The 26,308-nt window shown below is 39.3% G+C and overlaps 1 protein-coding gene across 3 annotated transcripts in view; it reads right to left on the reverse strand.

Moving 5' to 3' along the window:
* The window catches only part of LOC149319090 (dachshund homolog 1-like), a 426,364-nt gene that overhangs the window by 126,076 nt on the left and 273,980 nt on the right, over positions 1 to 26,308 (reverse strand). For 2 of the 3 annotated variants that reach the window (XM_089511098.1, XM_089511097.1), the window contains exons 4-5: positions 11,943 to 12,115; positions 4,756 to 4,926 (exon numbers count right to left, since the gene is read on the reverse strand). In XM_089511098.1, coding sequence (XP_089367224.1) covers positions 4,756 to 4,926; positions 11,943 to 12,115 — 344 coding nt within the window. The remainder of the gene's footprint in view (positions 1 to 4,755; positions 4,927 to 11,942; positions 12,116 to 26,308) is intronic. The other variant, XM_089511099.1, reaches the window with a different exon arrangement.

Raw genomic sequence — 26,308 nt, forward strand, 5'->3', positions numbered from 1 at the left:
TCAGGTAGAACAACTATTGTTATTTTAAGTTCAATTTTCTTGCTATATTTGATAAAGAAGCATCATATTAAGGAACACAGTACATGGACTTCTTTCTAGTTTACATCTTCTCTAGGAACTAGTGTTTACTGAGACAATAAACCTGATGGGGCAAAGCCACGTCAAACTGCAGACAGGAATGCAGAAGAAATAATCAAATGGTCCTTCATACAGAAAATATTTCCATCACGCAGGAAAGTGCACAGCCGGAAAAAATCTAGTCCAGAACCCTCCTTAATATTTTATACTGTTGTTGTTGTTGCTGCTGTTGTTGTTGTTTACTTTCAAGGTTTTGTTTTTTCTCATGGCAATCCTATGGCAAACTTGTATGGAATATCTCCATAAAATTATATCCTTCAGATTCCACTGACATAAAAGCCGAGCAAGGTTTAAAAATTACAGTGAATTCAATCTAGGGGTAAAGGGATATATTGCATTGCAATCATATGCATGCTAACTCAGAGGTAAAGCCCACTTTACTCGGCTGAACTTACTCACACACACATTTTGATAGGTGTAGACACTTCCAACCATTAGTCCCCTTACACTACACAATTATAGCACTATGATCCCACTAACTGCCATGACTGCCTCCTATGGAATCCTGAGACTTATAGTTTGGTGAAGTAGAAGAGATCTCTGGCTAAACAATGCTAAATGCTCCTTAAACTGCAAATCCTGCAGTTCTATAGGATGTTGCCATGGTAGTTGAAGTGCAACCAGAGCACTATAATTCTGTAGTACAAAACAGCACTTTGTTCAAAAACTGGAAAAAATGCTCACCCACATTTCCTCACCTGCTCATAGTGGAGACTCAAACATAACACAACAGCAATTTGAAGTAGTCTGAGGTGAGTGTGAAGTCAGAAGCTTTCACGGATGGCATCCATAGTTATTGTGGGTTTTCGGGGCTATGTGGTTGTGTTCTGGAGGAGTTTATTCCTGATGTTTCTCCAGCGTCAGTGATGGCATCTTCAGAGAATGCTGGCATGGAAGTGTGGGGGGTATATATACTGTGTGACTCTTGGTTGAGAGGAAGTGATTTACATGTTAATCTGTGGGTTGATCTGTTGTTGAATAGCAAGGCCTCAGGGTCTCTATTTAATTAGTGATCCATTGTCAGCTGGGAAACCACCTGACCCTGGGTGGTTTTCCTTTCCACTTGCTGGGTCTTGATTTTGGTGTTTTTCAGGACTGATAGCCAAACTGTTTGCTTTAAGGGTTTCTTCGTTCCTGTTGAAGTTGTCTAGGTGTTTGTGGATTCCAGTGGCTTCCCTGTGCATTCTGGCCTGTTAGTTACTGGTATGGTCCAGCATTTCAGTGTTTTCAAATAACATTTGATGCCCAGGATCGTTTATAATGTGATCTGCTACTGTTGATTTTTCTTGCTGACCGAGTCTGCAGTGTCTCTCACATTCCTTGATTTGTGTTTGAACACTGCATTAGGTGGTCCCTATGTAGACTTGTCCACAGCTACATGGTATGCAGTAAACTCCTGCAGTCGTGACCTTTGCTGAGCGCAGCATTTGCTGGATTTTCTTGGTCAGTTGTATATCATTTGGAGGTTGTGTTTCCTCACCAGTTTCTCTATTCTGTCTGTGACTCCTTTGATGGATGGTAAAAGCACCCTCCCTTTCGGTGGTTGTTTGTCTTCCCTCCTATGGCTTTTTTGGGATCTGGCAGCCCTTCTAATGTCTCAGCTGAATTATTATTATTATTATTATTATTATTATTATTAACCTTTATTTATAAAGTGCTGTAAATTTACACAGCGCTGTACATGCAATCTTTTTAATTGGACGGTTCCCTGCCCTAGAAAGACACGACACAAAAGGAGAAGGGAGTGTTGGTGGGGGAGTAATCATTAGTCTGTGGATCCCAGTCTAAGTGCGCCAATTAATCTTCCAGGAAGTGGGGTTCACAGATTCTTTTTGTTCAGTCCACCCGTCTTTTTGTTGTACTTCTTTTTTGTCCTAGGTGACGGATGGAGTTCTCATGTAGGTATCTATCCATGTGTGTAGGTTTTCTGTATATAGTGTAGCCCAAACTTTGGTTTGGTTTGTGTATGATCAGGACATCCAAGAATGACAAGGTACCTTTCCTTTTCTTTTTCTAAAGTGAATTGGATGTTCAGGTGCATGTTGTTCAGATGTTTCAGAAACACGGTGAGATCTTCTTTTCCATGGCTTGAAATTGTAAAAGTGTCATCCACATATTGGAACCATGTTGTAGTCTTTTATGGAGCCGTTTCCAGGGCTTGTTTTTCAAAGTGTTCTATGTAAAAGTTTGCTATCACAGGCTCACAGGGCTTCCCATGGCTATCCTATCTCTATTTTCATAGAATCCATTTTCCCACTGGAAGTAGCTTGTATTGAGGCAATGTTCAATCAGGGCTGTGATGTCTTTCAGAAAAGTTTCTTGGATGAGTGCCATGGTGTCCATTATGGGGACTCTGGTAAACAGGGAGACCACAACAAAGCTGATTAGTATGTCTTCAGGTTTGAGTTTGTTGATTTTTTCTATGAAGTGAACTGAGTCCATGATGTAGTGGGGGGTATGCCCTATAAGGGTTTGTAATTGTGTGGCCAGAAACTTGACCAAGTCATATGTGGGGGATCCAATGGTGCTCACTATGGGTAGGAGTGGAATGAAATCTTTGTTGAGCTTGGAAGGTCCATACAGTCTTGGTGGGAGAGCCTCAGATATGCATAAACTTTGGCGTGTGGTTGGCGGAATTGAGGAGTTTTTGATCAAGGTGTTTGTTTTCTTGGTGATTTTGTTGGTTGGGTCTTGTTTCAGGTTTTTTTTTTTATGCTGCAGAATCCAAGAGTTCCTTGATTTCTTGTTTGTATTGTTCTGCTTCCATGAATACTGTGGCATTCCTTTGTCTGCTGGAAGAATGATGATTTCTGGGTCCAAATTGATATCCTTGATGGGTTTTCCTTCTTTTTTGGTAATGGTGCTGGGTGGTGGTTTTGCACAGTACAGAATCCTTGATGTTTCACCTCTTATCCCTTTCGCTTTCTCCTCTGGAAGATGGTGGAGGGTGGATTCAACCTGGGCAATGATGTCTTCTACTGGGATTCTGGTGGTGGTGACCACAAAGTTGCCTCCTTTGGCCATGGTGTATGTTTCTTCTTTCAAAAGTTGCTGCTTTGTCAAATTGATGATGGCTCGTTATGTCTCCAGCAAGGGTTACAGCTGGTGCTTGTGGCATTTGTTAATTTTGTTTCTCTCTTTTGGTGTGGTCTGCCATATCTATTTCCATTTCCTGTAGGTGAGGCTGTCAATTTTCTCCCAGTCTTGAGTGTTAATCTTTTGTTGAATGCTTAGGTAGTGTGATAGCAACTCTTTGTTTGTGTTAGTTCTTTGCATTCAGTGAAGGACAGGACAGATGCTCTCACAGCTGCAGGAGTTTACCACATATCATGAGCTGAGGACAAGTCTACATAGGGACCACCAAATGCAGTGTTCAAACACGAATCAAGGAACACATGAGACACTGCAGACTGGGTCAGCCAGAAAAATCAGCAGTACCAGAACACATTATAAACCATTCTGGGCTTAAAAAGCTATTTGAAAACACTGTAATTCTGGACCATGACAACAACTACCCGGCCACAATGCACAGGGAGGCCACTGAAATCCATAAACACCTAGACAACTTCAACATGAAAGAAGAAACCCTTAAAATAAACAAAGGCCCAGTACAGACCACCCCTTTCTGGGGAGTCTGTGGACGCCTGTTTTTGGTCTCCAGCGTTGCCATAGCAATCAAATCGCACGGCAATGCTGCAGACCAAAAAAGGAGCCACCTAGAGCGGCTCCTTTTTGGGATGTCGTAAGCGCTGCAAGGTCTCTTTCTATCCATGATGTGTAGGCACTGTGATTCCCACAAGTCATACACATGTCCCCTGTGTGGGCAGGGCGGTGCTGTAATGGCACCGCCAGCACATAGTAGGGCTCAGAAGCATGCAGTTGGTGCGTGCTCCCAAGCCCTACTTTCGCCACCAGGACGTCATGTACTGGCAGTGTGTACCGCGCCACAGTTCATCTACCAGTCCTGAAAAACACCAAAATCAGAACTCAGCATGTGTAAATGAAAACCACCCAGGGTGAGCAGGGTTTCCCAGCAGATATCACTAATAAATTGACACCCTGAGGCATTGCCATTCAACAACAGACCAACACAGAGATTAACATATAAATCACTTCCTCTCAACCAACAGTCACACAGTATATATACTCCACTCACTTCCATGCCTGCATTCTCTGAATATACCAACCACAGTTGCTGGCAAAATGTCAGGAATAAACTATTCCAGAACATGGCCACAGAGCCCAAAAAAACCACAAAAAACTACAGTCTTAGGTGAGTTCACACAGTCCATTACATTCCATGAAAATGATCATGGAGTAATAATATGTGAGCTTAAAAATGTGTGGGACAGAGTCCTTGCTATTAAATATCTTTAGCCAGAATAGCAACTTTTCAGGAAGCTTTTCCCTTTTTGTTCAGTACAGTATTATATGTCCTGTCTGCTCTTCATCTCATAAAGATCAAGGTAAAAAATAAACCACACAGCACCAAAGAAAGAAAGAAAAGTCTTTGAGAATATTTTCTCTTAAATTTGGGCGAGACTTGCTTTGACAAGAATGAAAACGAGACAACTGAAAATCTTTTCCTTCTATAAAGGTGAAAAATGTCAAACCTACTTTTAGATTCCCTTCCCTCAGTGTCCCCATCCACAACACATTCCGCTTTGAGAGGGAAAGTCTGAAATGCGGTTCTTTGAATGTTTGGCCGAATGCACTTAAAATCCTCCCTGCAATCAGGAATTCCCTGTAGACCTTTTCATGTTGGGTGGGAAAGTCAAAGGTAGACATCTGGGGATGGGAATGTTTGCAAAATGTCAGTACATAAGCTCCATCACACTTTGTTTCACACATTTTACTCAAACATTTGAACAGGGATAGAGAAAAGCTTACAATATCATCATTCATTTTACAATGTGAAGTGGTTGTTAGGCATGGGAAGGGGGATGCAAGTACCAGCAATACTAGACAGGGACAGAAAGAACACTTGCAAATGTTCTCATCCTGGGGATGGGGGGAGTGCACAAAATAGTTTTTGCACGTAAAACAATGGGGTTTTTTTTGTCCTTGAAATTTTGTTTTTGCAAAATCTGAAAAATTAGGAGGAAACTTGAGGAATTATTTCTTTTTCTATAAAAGTATTGGAGAAGTGAAGATTGGCATCTCTAGTAGCAATATACCAACAAGTAGATGTATTGAACCTGCTACATGGGGAGCTTTAAAACTGATTCTGAGACCATCTACAGTTTTTTTTTAATCAAAATACATTCAAGAAGAGGGCATTTGAAATGTACAGAAAATCCATGGGAAACAACAATACCTAACTGAGATATCTACTAAAATCATGAGAATACTTTCAGTTAAATCATTAACTTAAGAAAGCTCCTGAATAAACAGCCTACAAGAAAAGGCTCATGACTAGACCATGAACAAACTTGTTTCATGCTTTAGATATTACTAGAATTATAAAATGGTATAATGTAAGTATCTGAGTAATAGATTACTTTTACTTAATAATTTTAGAAAGGCCTTCCATAGTCAGCTTGCTATAGCTATGTTGGCATTTCTATAAAAAATACATTTGCTGCTTTTCAATAGTCTAGTATTAACCAGTTCCATCAAGTTCAAGTGATACTTTAAACAGTACATGTCAACTATTAAACTTCATTTGTCAAGTTTTCCTCAGAAAATAATGTCTGTCTTCTACATTTTGGCAGACTTTTCTAACAACAAAGTCTCCAAAAAGAGAAAGAGAGAGAGAGAGAGAGAGAGAGAATATCTTTGGTACCTTGGAGAATGCCATCTCACAAGCAAACAAAATAAATTTATATCAAAATTACAGGTTTGGAATTGAATTAGTAAGCTCCTCATGGCCAGAGCATCCCTGTTTCCTTTCCCTGTAGAAAGGAAGCCACAGGCAGTAGAAAAACCCACTTCTCTCATTCTGTATGGAGCTAAAACACTGCCTAGGATTTGGACAGGAGCTACTACTGTGAGCTTTGTCCAGCTAGACATAATATTTTCATTCTAATATCACATTGCACCATCATACTCTATGCCACTGCACAGGAACAGCTGAGCAAATTAATGATTTCCATCTAAGTACCTTTGTCCAATCTTTATCAGATATAGAACTTTTTGGACAGGAGTGGTGGCACAATGTCTTTAAGGACCAGTAAATGAGAAGGAAACTGATACAGCCCTGGGCAAAGGATTCTTTTCCTTGGATCAAAGAAAGAAGCTTTAGATTATGCCAAAAGATTAGATCAGTCAAGTAACTTTCATGGCGGGTACATGCCCTCCTTTATTATACCACAAACTATGTTTTGAAACACTTCCATTTCCAAAGCAGTTTGTAAGCAGAGTTCTTGTTGTTGTTGTTAACTGCCTTCAAGTTGGCCTTGAATTATGGCAACCCTTTGAATGAGGCATCTCCAAGACATGTCTTGCAGATTCAGGGCCATGGTTTCCTTGATTAAATCTATCCATCTAAAATGTGGTCTTCCTCTTTTCTTGCTGTCCTCTACCTTACCTAGCATTCTTGCTGGGGAAAAAGATCTAAACTTTGGGTTTGAGATTCATGGTCCTTTATATCATGTCCTTCTTTTAAACAGATCTGAAATATATATGTTTAGGGGTGTCTTCAAATTTCTCCCCATCTAAATTACTTCTTAGATTTTGGAGGTCTGCCTTACGTAGGTTTGTTTCTTGTTTGATAGAGTTTCCTCTATGATGTATGAGGAATTTTGCTTTTCATGAGCTATTTGCTACACTACAAGCTTAACCACCTTTTTTACCATAACACTAACAGTAGGTGCATATACATTACGTCCTGCAAAAAAAGCTATATTGATGTTACTGTTTCAGAAGTAACTGTATCAAGATACTTTTTGTGTAATGCTTTACAAATGTGGAATTGTTGTTGTGTATATTGTTATGCACGGCAAAATTGTTCTTGATGTAATAAATTTAATAATGTTTAACATGCCATGGGACTATTTTTGTTGCTATTGCCACAGATTGACATGCCCACCTCTGGAATTCAAGGGAAAAGAAAACACAGCTGAACTGAAGAAGCTAAACCTGCAGAGAGATGTAGAGGCTATTGCAAAATTTGCTTATCCCTTGCACTTTTTTTCCTGGCAAGGAAAGTACAGTGGATTTATCTATCCCATTTGTGAACTGTACAATGATGCCATAAGGGCCACTTCACACATTATATAATGAGGAATTTTGTTACCACTGGAGCTACAAAAAGCTATGGCCAATCCTCACTTGTGTATCTCTCTCTCTCTCTCTCTCTCTCTCTCTCCATATATATATATATATGGCACATGCATATGTTACACTTTATATACACATATTACAAAATGTAACCCCAATAACTAAATATGAGTTCCATCAATGAAAAATAGCTGATCAGATTTTCTTGGTGTGTTAACATTCAACAGAGCAATGGAAAGAGCACTATGAGAAATATCACATTTCCTATCTTTTCAAAATCTGTAAACCATTCAGATAATCAAGGTAGGTACTGTACTATATAATATATTTTTATTAGAAATTGGTATTTCAAACTATATTCTATGGATGTACCATAGAACCTGATACCTTTTTTATGCCTGTGTTCTCAGTGTTACTACAAAACTATTATCATCAGCTCTTAGCTACAGCATTTATTTTTTATATCCTTTTATATTTTGTACATATTTCTGTTTAGGGAAAGCTGAGGCTGGTAACAAGCTTGGCTTTCTGAAGCCATGGGCAGGTGATGAAAGGCATCTCCTGAATAAAGCATTCTCAGGTCACAGCTGTCACACTTTGTGATTTACTATTGTCACAATCTGTTGTCCCTGCTCATTCATGCAATCTCATTCCTCCAATTCACAGATTTCCACATTCAATTACAAAAAAGGGTATCTAATGTTCATCTCATTTCAGAAAGGGCACAGAATCATCAGGTGGGATATAATACCAAGCACTAATGTCTGTTTTTCAGGGGTGCCTCATACCCTCCCTACTTTATTCTTCATGGCCTGATTCTGAAAGGGTTAAAAATAGAAAATCAAGATTTGTCTTCTGCGTAATTCCAGCCTCTTATCTCTGGAAAATGAAGCACTGCTTAATAGCAGAATGGCATCTGAAGCTTTACAAGTTTAAGATAGCAACTCTGGCTCAGAAGAACTTGGTGAATTGCAGGGAAAGGTCAGCAAGAGATCTGAGTTGGCAAGGCTCTCTAAATCAGCTCTCATAGAGAGACAAATAAGTGAGTTTGTCATTTTAAGAATTTCACAAGATGGCATGAGAGAATTAAGAGATGCTTTGGAAAATTTCAGTTCTCACTTGTACAGTTCTAATTCCAGAATAACAGCAATTGGAATTATTGGCTTTACGGAAGCTGTATGGAGGAATAGCTACCCATTTTCTTTTTGTTTCTGATTTCATGCATTGGTGCAATTCATTAGTTCAAATTAATTCAATATTCTGTAATCAAGAATAATATATTTTGAAAGCTATGGGGATAAAATCTACACACTCTACTTCAAGTGAAGACAGCTAAATCACAGGTCCTGGGAACTACAGTTGGGCCTTCTAAATTCAAATTTGTTTTGGAAAGTAGGGATAAAGTGAACAGATCATATTATGATTTATTTAGTTTAATTGGGTGGTCTCTAATTAACATTTTAGCAGCCCCTGGGAATGCCAACATATAATTCCAATAAATTATATAATTTAAGTCCCAGTATGCTCTATAGAAATGATAAGCACACATTGAATTCTGTTGCAACATAAATAAGCAAATCACTTTTTTACTTTTCCCATTCATTTTGATATCCAAAGGACAACTTTATATCTAAGTGCCAACTTTAAGATGGAAGGCTGGGTCAATTTTCTGTAGTAAGAGTTTGTCATACTCCCAGACCATAACTGGAAGTGCTGGAAAACTCTTGTCACTCCTGCTAAAATCTGTCAACATTCATGTGTAACTTAAGAGCAATTTTTCAACAATAAAATGTGGAAATGAGTAGGAAACATCCAATTTGTTTCTTACTTCCACGTAGGATTATCAGTGAAGGTTGTCCAAAGTAACAACTACTGGATATGGAGAATCTGCCCTCTAAATAATAAAGAGAACATCTCAAGTGCATCTACCACAGATGGAAGTGTGTAGCATCTAGTAATGGTTTATGTCTGATGCTATCAATGCAGAATTCATTAAGGCTAAATTTTGCCCATTAAAAGTGCTATCTTTGCAATTCCTTTTGGTCAGTGGGTCATTCTTTCATGACACAGAAATATTCTTCAAAGACAAGGTCAAAAAATTGTTCTGCCTTTCTAATACATATCTAAACTATATTCCCAAATTTTCTCACTCTTGCCAAGAAAGGGCGTCTCAACCATGTGTCAAGATGTCCTATTGAAAAATGTAACCACTCTGAGGTTTGGTTTAGTTCGTCTGCATTTGGTAACATTGTAGTGGGGGGGGGGGGTTACAAAAGAGGTTTTACACAGTACCTTCTCCCCAACATTTTGTGTTATGCACAAAAACCTCTACACTGTTTGCACTAAACCTCTTCATGCAGTGTTTTTGCCTCAAGTCCTAAAATAGGAAAAACCAAGGGAAAATGTACAAAAGCAAGACCCCTCTTATAATCTCACTCAGTGGAGAGTAAATGTTCTGTGTATTTCACTCTTCTGCAACCAGAATGAAATAAATGAAGAGTTACATCCTTACTTCCTAATGATATTAATTAACATTTATAGAGCACTTTCAAGTGTTCAAAGTACTTCACTTACATTACATCACTCAGATAAAATTGTTCGCTCTGCAACAATATTATGACTAGTCAATATTTTTGTCTCCCATATTGCAGATGGGGAGACTGATGATGGAATTTGAATATGCTGCCTAATGTTTATGGGACAGAGAAAATAATATGGAATTTCCTGTTTCTCACACCTTGTTTGTGCCCTGAACCTACGGGGAGAATGGAATTGCCTGTTTTTAGTGTACTTTTTTCATTCATATCTTAAATTTTCCCCTTCTCCCCCTCTAGGATGAGGGCAGGAGACAAGCAATAAAGGATTATGGCTGTTCCTTAAGGAACTTGTTCCCATGGAAAAGCATGCCTTGGTGATGGAAGCTCACATTGCAACAGCTGGTATTTCAAAACTATCTTAGGACCAAACCACAAGTTATATTCAAAATGCAGCATGCAACTCTGTGTCTACTTTTGTTTTACTTAAATTAAGTGTGGGGCTCTAACCCAGATTGGGAATACTGCATACAAAGAGGGAAGGTTTAATCCTTCCTTCTCCCAGATTTTTCCCCAACCTAAAAGAGGTGTTTAAAAAAGAGGGGTAATCCATGGCCCAATTTATGTTTTTTTCACCCTTCTTCTCCTTTCAGATGACTAGATTTCAGGAAGGAGGAATCCAAGATGAAAGAAGTAAACCTCCACTAGAAATGGTCACAATCCAGACTGGGTGTCCTGGGTTTATCCTTAATTAAAACAAAAAGCAGACATTAAGATGCCCAATACATTGGTAATGTAAAATGTAGTTTGGTCCTGATCTTTTGGTTGCAAGATTCCTGCTCCATTCACTTGATTGTCCATTAAGGCTGTGAAGACTGCTGATGCATCTGAAAGTACCCCATAAGGAGTGGACCATAACAACTTGATCTGGGAAAGATAGTGTTTCCTACCTGTCCTAAGGATGCTAACTTTTAGCAGATTTTGCCTGTCTTTGATGGACAACAAAATATTAATGGACACTAAGGGACATGGAAAAGATGGAGTTCTGACCTCTTGGGCTGCTTCTCTGCCCGCCCCCAAGTTGTTTTCTTTACTGTAAATCCTCAAATAACACCTGGGAATAATGGTACAAGTTTACTTGGTTCATGTGTCACTGGGTTCCAGTGCAGTTCTGCACATTTTAGTAAGGCAAGTAATGTGTTTTCTTGAATTTCTGAATTAGTCTCTGTTTCTTCCAAAGCAATCAGTTAGATAGGAACAGGAGTCTATTGTTGCCAGTAAGTCTTCATTTGACTTACAAACACTTGTTTTTTCAGTCCTTCCCAGGCAGGGAAAATTGAGGAAAGCAATATCAAAAAGTCCACTTCTGATGATAGTTCCATGTTCCTAGCTGTGTGTCAGGAAGGAAGAGGGCCTATAGAGAAAGCTCTCTTTTTCAACTCTTCAAAACTGGTGAAGAGGCAGCAAGGAGATGTTAGACAATAAAAAATGAACCTGAAGTTGCTTCTCCACAAGTTCCTATAGTGCTCTGCTTTCATGGGAGAAGATGTGAAGAAAATTTTCCAAGGGAATAGTTCAAAACCTCTTATTCCCCACCCTGTTTTAGGTACACCAAAACCATTATTGGTGAGAGAGTAAAAAAAATAATGCTGGAAGAAAAAATAAAATAAAATAATTGCAAGAAATTTTCATTGAAGACAAAACTTCAAGGACTGTCACAAAAGTCCAATTTCTTGATCAGCATGAGAGATTAAGGAACTTGCATAAATTCAGTCTGAATTTGTCTTTCAACCAGGAAGTGGCACTATATAAGATATAAAGACTTCCATCTAGAAGACTGGAGGAATAAAAAACTGTTCCTGTAAAAGTGCTTAGCTTTTGATGTACTGTGCTCTACATATGAAATAAGTAGATCTCCCTAATTAGTCTCATCATATTTTATGAAATGTATGCCCGAGAAAGAAGATTACTAGGAAAGATATCACTACCTTTCTCAATATCATCCCATTTCTGTTTTTTCTTTTTTCTTTTCTTAAACTAAACAGTTACCTTAATAACAGACGTCTCAACTCTTGAGGGAGGACTCTGTACTTGTGCTGCGGCTGCCATGTTTGCAATCGTGCTAAGGTGGTTCATCTGGCTCATCGCCATCGTGACAGATGCTGGTGGCAAGCTGACAGGAATAAGCGGGTGAGGCATCATCATAAAAGGTAGCTCCAGGCCTAAGGGAAAAAATAAAGCAAAAATACATTGATGATTTTAAAACACTGAACGTTACAAACATTTCTGGCACTAAACAAAGGCAATTTAACTACACACCAGACAATGGTAAAGTTTTACTCAATTGGTCCTTAGCTCACAAGTATTCCTCTAGCAGAAAACATGCTTTATGCTACTATTCCTAGTATAATATGCAAGGGAGAAAACGATTACCATCGTTGCTCAGTATGGGAATAGCAATCAACCTTGAAAGGTGGTGCATTCATTACGTTACAGATGTCCAACTCCAAAGAATAACCAGCTTCCATAATGTAATCTTCCCATTTCTGTTGGAGGCAGGCCATCACTTTAACATCTGTCTCTAAATACTGGTTAACTAACAGTAGTTGAAAACTACAATGATACTGTAGTTCTAGGTCCATGGAAAACTACATGTGACAATGCCTTGAGTTTATGTTTGAATGGAAGCTTTATGCAATATATCACAGTATCTTCAATTAGGTATACATTATTGTTGCTTTCACATGATAACCCCGACAACAGTGTTTGTGAATCATTCTTTCTACCAGTTATCTAAGGGCTTGAACATACATTAGGCTTTTGCAGCATCCCCTTCTCCTTCACCTAAAGCAAATCAGACTTCTGCAAATAACTGCCAACCATATCAATACTATTTTAGTAGTAAACTGCTGATGCCTTGTTTTTGATCCTTACCTTGGACTAAAACCAATTATTATTCCCAACAAAAATAGATCCAATGAATCAATGAAACCTACATATTTTAATTATATATTTTATTTACATTTACCAAGTTCCCAACATTTCAAAGGGTTTAATTTAGTTGGGATTGTAACACCTTCAGTGGTTTATCACCGGGCGCTTTCTTAATGCCCATCCTACACATTCAGACAAATCACATAGTATAGAATTCCAGTGATTGTTCCATCCAGATTGCAAGTGATCCTTCACATTATACCAGCATCATTCTAACCCTCTGCCAGAGATTCAGATACTGGACACATTCTGTATGCATTCTGTCTATCCAGCACCACTGCCATGTTAGTTACAAGGCCCCAACTCTCTCTAGCAATTCTCTCCATGCCCCTGCCAATAAATCTTGCAAAAGATGACAACTGGTGTCCTCTTTGAAACCCTATAGGGGTACAACTGACTTTTTGGGGTTATCTCCATCCAGACCCTCCCTGTATTAAAAAGAAGGTTTTAGAGCGGCAGAGATGTCTATGACCTAGAGTGGACAATAAAACATCCCAAAGGATTTTAGGGTGGTACTAGCCGGGGAAGGGGGGACAAGATGCTTTGGAGAGAATGGGGGAGTTAAAATGCAGGATGCTAGGTGCTTGCATCTAACAGTGTATGCAAAAGCAGCCTCCGTCCATGGAAATTATCCATTGCTGAACTAGAGGAAGGATGAGCAACTACTAGTCAACCACTGAGCTTATGGGAGTTAGGCATTGAAATCCTATCAGCCCTAGCTAGCAAAGCCAGTGGTGGCAGATTATGAGAGTTGCATATGGAGAAACATCTTAACCACTCCTGAAGTAGGGAAACATCAGCTTGGCTCTACTTATGTGCTATTGCTTCTGCAGCTGTCCCTGCAAATGAACCTCCATTTTAGTTCTCCGATTGTCGTTATTATTGCTGGCTTTCAAGTCATTTCGATCTTATGGAAATCTAAGGTGACCAATGCATAGGTAAAGCCATGCAAGTCTGTAGTATTACTTGGATAAAAAATATTTAATATCATTACCCATGCCCTAAAATGATCCCATTTGGATTACTGTAGTGCACTGTACATGGGTTTATCTTTAAGAAAGTCAAAAACATCAGTTAGTCCAAAATAAGGCCGAAAGACTGTTAATTGGAAATGGAGTAGATAAACATCATAAATATCATAATCCAGGGCTTCATCACTTACACTAGTTTCAGATTAGAACCATGTTACCTGAAGGATTGCATCTCCCCATGTGGGAATTGTTATAGGACTGCCTACCTGCACTCTGAGACCACCTTCACAAACCCATTACCAGATGCTCCAATAGTTAAAGAATGAGGGTAACTACTGGTGAGAGGATGTTTATAGTTACAGCATCCTAGTTTTTGAATGCTAACTAATGGATGGATCACCTGACACTTATCTCTTAGGCACCAAGTGAAGAGTTCTTAACTTTCCCAGGCTTTAAATTCTGTCTATTTAAAATTGTTACTTGCCAGCTTTATTTTATTCTCCACTGCCATGCACCATATTTTGTTGATTTGTTTGTTGCTGTTGTTGTTGTTGTTGTTGTTGTTGTTGTGTGCCGTCTAGTCATTTTCAACTTATGGTGACTCTTAGGTGAACCTATCATGGGTTTTTCTTGGCAAGTTTCTTCAGAGGAGGCTTGCCCTTGCCATCATTTGAGGCTGAGAGAGTGTGAGTTGCCCAAGGCCACCTAGTGGGTTTCCATGGCTGATCAAGTATTCATATCCTGGTCTCCAGAGTCCTTATACAAGATTTAAACCACTATGTCACACTGGCTCTCATGATTTAATTGTATCTTAATATTATTGCAAGTCTCTGGAGAATCATGTTATTAAGTAGAATATAATCACTTAAATATATACCTACGCACATGAATAAATGTTCTGAAAGTCCCAAACTAACAGCAAATAAAGCTGGCAGCAGAGGCACTGGAAGAACTGCATTGGCATATGAAAGGGTCAGGAGAGGCCGAGAATATTTTAATGGTCAATTTATAGCAGAAACAGTACATATATTTAAAAATATGACATTATGTATTATGAGCTTCTTTGAACCTGAGAAAAGCAGGATAAAAATATCTTCCAAATTAATAAATGTAAATAACATCTGTGAACTTGGGGAAAATTAGTTTGCCAGATTCCAGCCACAGTATCTACATCCAGCAGTTTTTTTAGGTTTTTGTTGATCTATGATCTTTCACCTGCAGTCTAAAATGCTAAAGTCCCTGGAACTCTGTACGAAGTAATTTATCTGCTTGCTTGCAGAACAGATATGTTGAGGTAAAGAGTGTCATGTCCATCTCAAGGAAACAACAGTGCTCTTGTTTATTATACTTGAGCTAGACTGCAAGTGGCAATACTGTGCACACAAGTCCTTAGTGATGTTATCAAAAAAATAAAAAACATAATTTTTGTAGGTTTTTCAGGCTATGAGGCCATGTTCTAGAAGAGTTTATTCCTGACGTCTCGCCAGCACCTGTGGCTGACATCTTCAGAGAATGCTGGAATAGAAGAGAGCTGGGTATATATACTATTGGTTAATCTGTGAATTGCTCTGTTGTTCAATGCCTACAGTGTGTCCATTTACTTAATGATCCATTGTCTACTGGGAATTCCCCTGGCCCTGAGTGGTTTTCATTTGCATTTTCTGGGTCCTGATTTTGGTGTTTTTCAGGACTGGTAGCCAAACTTGGGCGGGTTACAGACCACCGAAAAGCGGCGGTCTGCTGCCGCTGCCGGTTGCAGCATCCAGGAACCGCAGCAGCCAAACAGCACTGTTCCTGGATGCTGCAAAGAAGGAGAGCGAAAATCGCGCTCCTTCCTGCGACCCGGAAATGACACCGCAAGTGCCAAAGTGCGCATTTGTGGCATCATTTCTGGGGCGCAACGTGCAGACGCAGAGCGTCCGCTATGTCAAAATGGCGGCGGCCGTGTGGAACGGCCGCCGCCATTTCGTACAGACTCAGTCTAGGGTTAGGGGCATCTGGAAGAGACACCCCTTTCTAACCCTAGCATGGACTGAGTCTGTGCTAGGGTGTCCGTTTATAACGGGCCTTGGTTTCTTTAAGAGTTTCTTCTTTCCTGTTGAAATTGTCTAGGTGTTTATGGATTTCAATGGCTTCCCTATGCATTCTGACCTGATAGTGGTTGGCATGGTCCAGACTTTCAGTGTTTTCAAACAGCACTTTATGCCCAGCATGATTTATAACATGTCCTGTTACTGCTGATTTTCTGGCCGACCCAGTCTGCAGTGTTTTTGTATTCCTTGATTCGTGTTTGAACAATTGCATTTGATAGGGAAACTGATGAGGAAACACAGATGGTCTACAAACTGACCAAGAAAATCCAGTAAATGCTGCACTCAGCAAAGGACAGGAGAAACCCTCTCACAGCCACAGAAGTTTACCACGTATCATGCAGCTGTGGACAAATCTACACAGGGACTACCAACTGCAGTGTTCAAACATGAATCAAGGAACATGAGAGACATTGCAGACAATCAAGACTCCCAACAGACAATGGTTCATTAAGTAAACAGACACCATGTAGGCCTTGCCATTCAACAACAGAACAATACACAGATTAACATGCAAATCACCTCTCTCAACCAACATTATGTATACTCTACTCTCTTCCATTCAAGCATTCTCTGAAGATGCTAGCCACAGCTTCTGGGAAAACACCAGGAATTAAGTCTTCTAGAACACAGCCTCATAGCCAGAAAATCCACAAAAAAAATATGGATGCCAGCCATGAAAGCCTTTGACTTCAAATAAAAAGCAATTAGTCCCTGCTATTTATTACACAGTCTGGTCAGTTCCTAACTGTAACATCTTGATGTTAAATATTTGTCACTGGTGTTAAATCATTTTATTTTAAATAGATTCTCTTGTGAAATACTGTATCAACATGGCTCTTTTTAGTCTATTTACAGAAATTTTTAAAAAATCACACTTTTTATTTTGGTCTCTTTAGCATATGTTTCTTTTCTTTTTAATGTAGTCTTTTTAATGAAATATAACTGATAGGAGTTTGAAAATATCAGAAGATTAATGTGGAAAGATTCCAACCCATACCATTTGGCAGAAGGTGGTTCTGTTGGAGAGGGGTGAGAGGATGATTAACTGGAAGATTATGCTGCCCAGGCAAGTTGGGGTGGTTAACAGAAGCCTGCGATGCTTGGGTTGGGGGAGTTTGGAGTTTTTCTCTATCCCAAGAACCATCATTGCTTCCTGTGGGAAGGAATATAAATTATTGGGATGCAGGATAATTCCAGATTTGGAACAAATGAATTTGCACACAAGGATACCAGGTTAATTCCCTCTGCAACTGTGAAATCCATTTTTTAAGATCCATAGGTCTGGAACTGGAACTATTTTATTAGGCACCTATATTCTAATCTATTGTAGTTTAATTTACTGGAGGTTTTTGTTATTCCTATAACTTATATTATTGTATTTCATTTCTAAAGTCATATGAACTGAATTCTTAAGTGTCATCTGTGAAAATATGGAATATCATACCTTGCCAAACTAACTCTTACTAAACCGGCCTAGAAAAGGATCTAAGAAAAGTTTATGATGTTGAAATTTCAAAATAAAGTGTATTTAAATATGCAAGTCATTTAAAAAGATGTCATACATGTAGATGTTTGTGATGAACAAAAGTAACAGTTATAACATTCTGTTATTTTTAGTACTAAAAATATCCTTCCCAGTCTGTCAGGACTTCTAATTACAGAGTATTTTCACTAGAACATCTCTGGGCTGATATCCAAAAATATGGGGGGGGGGGGGGGGACCATACATTAGTGTCCAAACATACTTTTTTTGCATATAGCTTAGAATACAAAATGTCTTTTTATTTAAAATTTAGGGGTTTTTTGTTTGTTTTTTGTTTTTGCTTTTAAGTTGCAAACCATTCTCCGTTTTTACTCAGAACACTTTTGTGCATTAAATGAGAGTTACTCTCAAGGACAAAGGCTTGCAATCCTCACTGGGGAAAAAAACAGAATTAAAATACTGTACCTTTCAGTGCTGGTGATGTAGATTCTTTTGTGTATTTCATTTTTACATGCAAATAGTTAATAATTCAATCATTTTTCTTGTTTTGTAAGAACATAAAATATGAGCAGTATTTAATTGCTATTTGCACTTCAGATTTTTTTTTTGGGAAACTTTTCTTTTCAGCAGAAATAGATATTTCCTAAGTGAAAGCAGTTTTTTCGGCACAAAAAGATGTGCACGTAACAATGTCTGTTTTTCACACAAATAATATGGTCTGCAAGAGCTTCCAAAGTCTGAGCAATCCTGAGATGTAGGTGGGAGGCTCCTGAGACCCTTTCTGACTGAGAAGCAAAAACTAGCAAATATTGCTTCTATGCCTATCATGTACTTATTTGGTTGACTTCAGATTCAGGCTGAAGAAGTTCAAGTTTGTCATGTTTACTATAAAAGGTCTTCAGATAATTCCAGTAAATAATTCTGAACTTCTCTCAATTCAGGTCATACACTCAGGATATGTTTCCCCCCCTTCTGCCCCCCCCCCAAACCAATTAACTTCAATGCATCCATTCATTCAAAATATCACTTTCTACGGCTTTTTGCCCAAACTTATATTCTAAATATATATCATTGTTTTTAATGTGTTGATTAAAATGGAAGATTTGACTTATATCTTTCTAGATCAGTGGTTCCCAGCCTTTCTAATGCCGCGACCCTTTAATACAGTTCCTCATGTTGTGGCGACCCCCAACCATACAATTATTTTTATTGCTACATGCAAATATGTGTTTTCTGATGGTCTTAGGCGACCCCTGTGAAAGGGTCGTTCGACCCCCAAAGGGGTCCCAACCCACAGGTTGGGAACCACTGTTCTAGATATAACACATGAGCACTACCCTTCTCCTCCTGCCCTTCCCTTTTAATTGTTTAGTTGTCATAATATTTTTTAACTTGGCTAATAGTAACATTAAAGAAGGTCAAAAATAATTTATTTCAGCATAAAAGAAACAAAAATATATTCTTTCTGGGAGATGATGAATGAACAAGGGGTTCATAACAGATTGGTGCAAAAGGATCCTTGTAGTAGTATGCTAGGCTACCTACCTTTATTGTATTAAGGTACAATAGATACAATAGATAATTATTGTATAATTATCTATTGTCACTTAACCAAAGGAGCTGTCCTGCTGAAATATTCAAGGCTTGGGAACTTCAGAAACATCTTCTTCACCAATTTGCTTTAGTAACTCTGAATGATAATGTCATATGAGCCCATTAAAGATGGAAGCAATATGACCCATTTGTGTAGCATCTGCACTGTGAATCAGTAGCTGAATACCACAAAGCCTTCTTATAAATCATCTAGCTACATTGGCTTTTATCAGCATTTTTACACTTTAGGGTATTTGTGTCAGACCACAGCAAATTACTACGTGTGTCCTGCCAATGCCCACAGTTGTGGCTCACAGGTTTTTGGCCAAACATGTAAGTGGCATTGCATTTGGACATCCTGCATTCCTTCTCATTAGAAGACCCAGTGATGTGTATTCAAGATTGGTCTGAGCTTAATTTTGCTCATTGCATGTTCCTGTCAGTAGTCTCATTCTTCTATTTTTGTGCCAAAGCCAGTGATCCCCTCTTCTTGCTTACCAAATGAAATAAGGCTTCACAGTGCTCACTGTGGTATTCTGAAAGCATCCCTTTCAGCAAGATTGCCCATAAACACTGCTTTGCATAGGGGGTACAAAAATTAGTGCTGTAGTGCCAACAAGGCTCACAGGATCTGAGCGCCAGGACTACTCAGTTAACAGGGTCTATGGCATCATCTCTCAGCCTCTTAGACTGCCCCAGTCTATCAGTGATTAGATGCAAAGGTTAATCATTATAAACTGTCAAAAATACTGTAGTGTAAAATATTTTGAGATAGCTTTGTCTTGAATGTGCAGTTAAGAACCATTAATATTTTTTAAAAGACATTCTCTTGTAGATGAAAATTACTACAACCAATATATTGATATATATCAACACAGTTAGAAATGTTTTTGTCTTTCCTTGGGTGTGTAGCTAGAGGTGACTATCTGTCCTTCAAAGCTTATCACTGTGTCACTGATTAGAAGAGGATTCCCTCTGGACACATGTCTATATTTATGATGTGAATCTAAGGCTACATTTGCACTGAAGAAATAGTCTGGTTTGACACCACTTTAACTACCATGGCTCAATGCTATGAAATTCTGGGAACTGCACTCTTGTGAGATATTTTGCCTTCTCTGTCTGAGAGCTCTGGTGCCACAACAAAATACAGTGGGCCCTTGGTATCCGCAGGGGTTTGGTTCCATACCCCCTGTAGATACCAAAATCAATAGATGCTCAAGTCCCATTCAATATACTAGCATAGTAAAATGCTGCCCCTTATATGAAACGGCAAAATCAAGATTTGCTTATGGAAATGTGTATATTTTAAAAGTATTTTCAAGCCATGAATGCTTGAATCTGTGGATAAAATGACTGTAGATAATGAGGGCTGACTTTACAATTCCCAGAATTCCATAGTATTGAGACACAACTGTGTTTTTTGCAGTGTGGATGGAGCCCTGCTGCCCTGCTCTTCTTGGATCTACAGGGCAACTCTTATTGTGATATAACAATAGACTATTGAAATGAGGACTTTAGGTTCATTGGTTGTTTTGTGGTCAAGCTGAAAAAGTAGGATATTGTGCAGACTAATTTCTGGATCATGAGATAAAGTGCAGTGTAGTGGCTTGAATGTTGGACTATAGTTCTGATGACCGGGCTCCGAATCCCCCCTCAGCCACAATGGCTAACCTTAAGCAAGTCACACACACTCAGCCACAAAAGAAAGCAAAGGCAAACCCCCTCTGAACAAATCTTGCTAAGCAAACTTCATTATAGGTTTGCCTTACAGTCTCACCATAAGATGGAAATAACTTGAAGGTACACCACCAATTTCCAGATCAGGAGCCAAGCATAATCCACCCCCCCTTCCCCAACCATGCACTTTGGCTCCTTTCCTTACCTCCTCCTCCTAAATTTTAATTTCTCTCTCAGTGTTTTTCATTTCTTTGGAATAACAAATCTGAAAGTTTTGGGGCTCTGCATTCCCAATTCTAGTTCTGGTATGTACTTCACACTTGAAGGTGGTGGTAATTATGGAATTCCCAATCGCAGGTCAGGCAGCTGTTGAGCATCCCTAAATTGTTCTGGAGTCTACAATTACTTGTGGCCTGATACAACTAGTTCAAGGTATCAAAAAGCTGATAAAAGCCAATATAGCCAGTGCCCATGGAGACATTGATCAGGAAAAGTTATATTGAGCTTCAGTCTGAAACAAAGTAGATCTACGAGCTGAAATATTATTTTCTTTCTTTCTCCTGAAATCAATCCCAAATACATGCATTTTAAACTCCTTATCTGGACCTCCCCAACTCCTCATTTGCAACTGAAACCTCTTTGTTTCCATGCACTTCTAGCTCTATCACTAGTTGTGATGATCCCTGTGGTCCAAGCAACCCAAACAGCGGCCCTGTCTTGGCACTTAGTCCCAGAAGATCTTTTATTTCCCCCCGAATCTCCTTTTTTTGGTTCACACTCCCTGTGAAGTTGAATGAGACTCTTGGAGAACTTCGCATCACGCTGCCACCACCCAGTGAATTTATAATACCCTTTTCTTAACACACACACGGACTGGTTAAGGATTTATAGTTCCCTTCCCTTTCTAAACTAAGCAAGCGATAACCGAACTAAGGCATGTGTAAAGAAGTGTAGGAATAGCAGATATTTTTAAAGAAAATATTTATTCTATTAACAAAACTAATAGAAATCATACAAGGTCTTTTGACCTTGCAGGTACAATACCTATAGTTATCAGATATTCATTTCAAGCAAGCCAACAGAAACAAAATTAGTAAAGCCTATCTGTTGTAACTAACACACTCCTAAGTACTGATGCAGAGAGGGAATCTTCCAGCCTAGATGGGCTTGAGATGTAGTTACTAGCCTTGTCCTATCACAACCTCCCTCCCTGAAGTATGCTTTATGGACACATGCTCAACACTGCAGTTTTTCCAAACCGGCAAGACCCACATCAAGGGAGAGACTCCCACTCCAGTCTTCCCACTGCAGAAGCTCCTCCAACTGAACTCAGATGCCTTTTATATCCCTCTGTTGGAAGCTTCCGGGAGAAACTTTCTTTCCTGCTCACTGATTGGCCAAGTGGGCCTTCCGTCAGCTGTGATGTCATTACTCATTTGCATGTACATCCCTCCCAGCTTAACTCTTTATTGCCTGACAGAAGTCTTCAAATGACTGGAGGCCCAGTCATTACGCTAGTATTCAGAATAATCTGCTGAACCCATGCTTGGGCCTGAAGCACTAATCAAGTGTTTCCTTTTTATAAACACTTATGGAAACAGAAAACTTCCTGCTTCAACAGCCAGTATTCTTGAAGTCCAGTTCTCAAGTGTGCTGTATGGGCTACTGTGTATGCACCTTGCCTCTGTCAATGAGCCCTTCATATGTGCACCCATGTACATGCATTTAAAAAGTATATTTGACAAGAACGGGATGCCTGAGACTGCTTTTTGTTTTGATGTTCGATAAAAATTCACAGCTACCAACATTTAAAGTTCTGCCTACATATTTCATCATGTAAGGTGTCTGACAAGAGAAGACAGCTGTGGTATTAAAAAATGACTCATGAGTAGTTCTTAAACCATAGTTCAGTCCTAGCTCCTTATGATGTCCGTGTGAACTGTTATTTTCAGGGTTCTCTTCAAGTTATTTTTAATCTTCAACCCCTTAGATGTCCTGAGCTTCCCCCAGCATAGTAAAGCCTGTTCCCCTATGACCCTCCCTTTTTCAGACGTAAAGTAAGGTTTTGTTCCAAAGAGCTTCTACCAGACATGTTTATTTAGGGGAAGTTTAGAACAGAATTGTTGGGGCAGTGGCCTTACTGCAATAAAATTTCCACTTCATAAAGGCCAATTTTAGCCTGTCTCAGCTATTTTTTAGGAAATGGCATGTGATTTTAAATTTCTGCCACCTTCTCTTGATTTAATTAACTTATAGTTGAAATGTCATTTTATAGAGAAAGGTTTTCTTAACAATTTTACTATATACTCAGAGTTAGTAAACCATGTGGAATTTGCTGTGAAAATGCTAATGTCAAATATTTAAAAAGCCATACAAAGGGTCAAGACAAAGGCAGCTTAATGTCATATATTTTCTGGTAAAACCACATCAGTCCTTGTAAGGAAAACTTTCTGAGTGTCTACGAAGATGTCTGTAATAAAAGTGTGAGAGGGGACAATCCTGCCTAGGAGTTATTGCTTACGTGATGAGATAAAGATTATATCACAGGAGGTTTGGCTCTGAAGCCATTCATGAACAAAAATCCCAAAACATGACAGGATTTTTTGTTTCTAGTCACACAACAGCTTCATTCAAACTGTCAAAGAATTCAGTGGCTCTTACAAAGACACAACACAAACCTGCCTGGTTCTTAGCTTGTTTAAATTCATTTTCTTGTAAATGATTGGTCTTGTCCTTTTATCAATACAGGGGGTCATCTTGAACAGTAACAGGATTTATACACACAGGGTTGACATGATAGCAATAAAACTTCCACTCCAAGTCACTTTCTCACAGACAATTGAAACTTCCACTATAGTGCACACAACTGCAGTTGCCACAATGCAAGATACCAAGTGAACATTCACAAACCTGCTGAATGAAACAAATTTCAGCAACCTCAAATCTGTGTTCAGTTTTGACCTATGTAAATTGTGTATCCATGTTCTCTTCTGCCATCTCATATTTATGATGGCACCAACAATACTCCTGGGGAAATGATACAACTTTCTTAAACCAGTATTCCTGAAATGCTGCTGGAGTGTATGCGAAACCTCCCATTGTCATGGGATGAGGATGGGAAGCAAGAAAGGAAGAAAAAATGTTGCATGTATAACATAGGGCATAATTTAATCAATTTAGTTCTAAAACCCTAATTTCACTGCCATTTAAAGCAAACACTTCTACGAGAGTGTACTACAGCAGCCAAAGGTATTGAGTATCCAAACTCTTAAGCCTATTACAAAGAATGTCAACCACATGGAAACTTGAAAATACAAGCCTCAAGAAGTTAGGAAGAATAAAAAGAAGGTTTTTTTTTAATTTAAAAAAACCCCCAAAACAACAACAACAACAACAACAACAACAAAGAATGGTATGTAATGAGGGCGGGAGGACATTTCTGAAATACTCAGGAAGCACAATTTGGAACTGTGAAGCAAAACAGTAATTATTTCACTCCATTTGTGTTGAATGTATTGTTGAAAATTAATTAAAATGAACGTAGCATGCATAGCCTTTTTTAAAAAAAAATGCATAGCTTTTCAGAAGCATAATCATGTTTAAACAGAGTTTTGCAAAGGATTATCAAAAGATGCACTGCATGTTTCATTTCCTACAGTAAGTGTTTGTCCACTAAAGATTCTTGTTTTGGGTCTAGGAAGAAAAGTAATTGCATGCTATTAACTGAGCCAAAACCAACATAAATTGTACTTTTTAAAGCGATTTTCCAAAACTTTACATATACTCCATGCCTTACCTGCCAGCTTTTTACAACTTGAAACATATTTGTAATTATGTCTGAATGTCTGAAGTTATGATGAACCTGTACCTTTTTTTACAATATATAACTATTTGGAATATAATTTTTCACCTTTTATGATCTTGACCAAGACTGGAATCCTGTAAATGCTGCCACCAGAAAGAAAAAGAGAGTCACTGTGAGTGCACACAGAGTGCATGTGGGAGATTTGCCTCACCAGGCTGGCTGCTCAAAACAACTGCAAACATTAGATAGAAACTCTGTAAGTGTGTTATCAGGCCCAAAGATATACAAGTACTGTTACTGAAATAGGGAAAGGCTTTACTATCATGTATATGTGATATATAGATTAATAGAAATATAGGGTACATGGTTTGTCTACCACAGCCTATTGCCATCCTTCTTTGACCTTGTCTGCATGGGCCAAATGGCCCATCACCTCTTCCTCCCCTGATTTTGGCAGCATCCAGTTCAGACAATGCATGGCCCAAACCCACATTCTGGTGCAAACAGTCCAGACAATGTTCAGCACATTCAGCACCAGAGCTAGGGTACAACACCCTTAGGTAAAGGTAATGACCAGACTGGTCACTGGCATATAACACCAGTGCTTAAAGATCTACACTGGCTGCCTATTCGTTTCCGGGCGCAATACAAGGTGTTAGTTATAACCTATAAAGCCCTAAATGGCTTGGGCCCAGGATACCTAGAGGACCGCCTCTCCCCATATAATCCGCCCCGCACCCTCAGAACATCTGGGCAGCAGCTATTGAGGGTCCCAGGGGCAAGATTGGCCTCCACATCTAGGAGGACCTTCACCACCTCGGCCCCGACCCTCTGGAACTCGCTGCCCGTAGAGCTCCGCTCGGCCACCTCCCTGGCCCAGTTCAAGAAGGGATTAAAGATCTTCTTCTTCAAGTTAGCATTCCCGGACACAGGCTCCAGTTAGTCTTCCCCCCCTCTGACAGCAGTGGCAAGCTGGCCAGAATTGGTTTTAATGTGATTTCTTAATTGTAATGTTTCTATTGTATGTGTTTTGTATAATGTTTGCATAATGCTGTACACCGCCCTGATTGCAAGAAGGGCGGTATAGAAATAAAACTTTTATTATTATTTATTATAAAGATATTCCCCGTTGACAAGGTTGTCAAGTTGTGTCCAACAATAGGGCCAGTGTTCATCTTCATTACTAAGCCGAAGTGTCAGCGTTGTCAGAGACTACTCTGTGATCATGTGGCCAGCATAATTGCACAGAACACTGTTTACCTTCCCACCAGAGTGGTACCTATTTATCTACTTCCATATGCATACTTTCAAACTGCTAGGCTAGGCTGGCAGAAGCTGGGACTAGTGAGGGGAGCTCACCCCATCACGCGACACCTGGGCCTCAAACTACCAACCTGCTGATCTTGCAATCAACAGAGTCAGTATGTTAACTACTTGAGCCACGGCATTTATTTACCATATGTATTTTAAAAATTTACCTCTTACTCCATATTTTCCAGGAAGATCCCAAGCCCTCTGTTCCTGTGCAGCAAGTGGCTCTCTGCATGAGTGTCCCACTGAGCCACCTAGTGCATCCATCACTGTCCCCAGTCACTTCCTCTGAGGTCAGAACAAGGCATCCAGCCATGTAATCATCACTGAGCACCTTGTTCTGGGTGCCTCAGCAGGACACCCATGCAGATAGCTTTCCTGGCATGAGAATGGAGGACCAAGTAATGGGGGGCCTAGAGTATCCTGGCCAGTGTAGACAAGACTTGTTTTATAAAGAATATTACTTGGCTAATGCTTGGTTTTAG

This window comes from Sceloporus occidentalis, unplaced genomic scaffold (assembly GCF_023333645.1).
Source record: "Sceloporus occidentalis isolate IW3139 unplaced genomic scaffold, rSceOcc1.0.p SCAF_2, whole genome shotgun sequence".
NCBI classification, from domain to species: domain Eukaryota; kingdom Metazoa; phylum Chordata; class Lepidosauria; order Squamata; family Phrynosomatidae; genus Sceloporus; species Sceloporus occidentalis.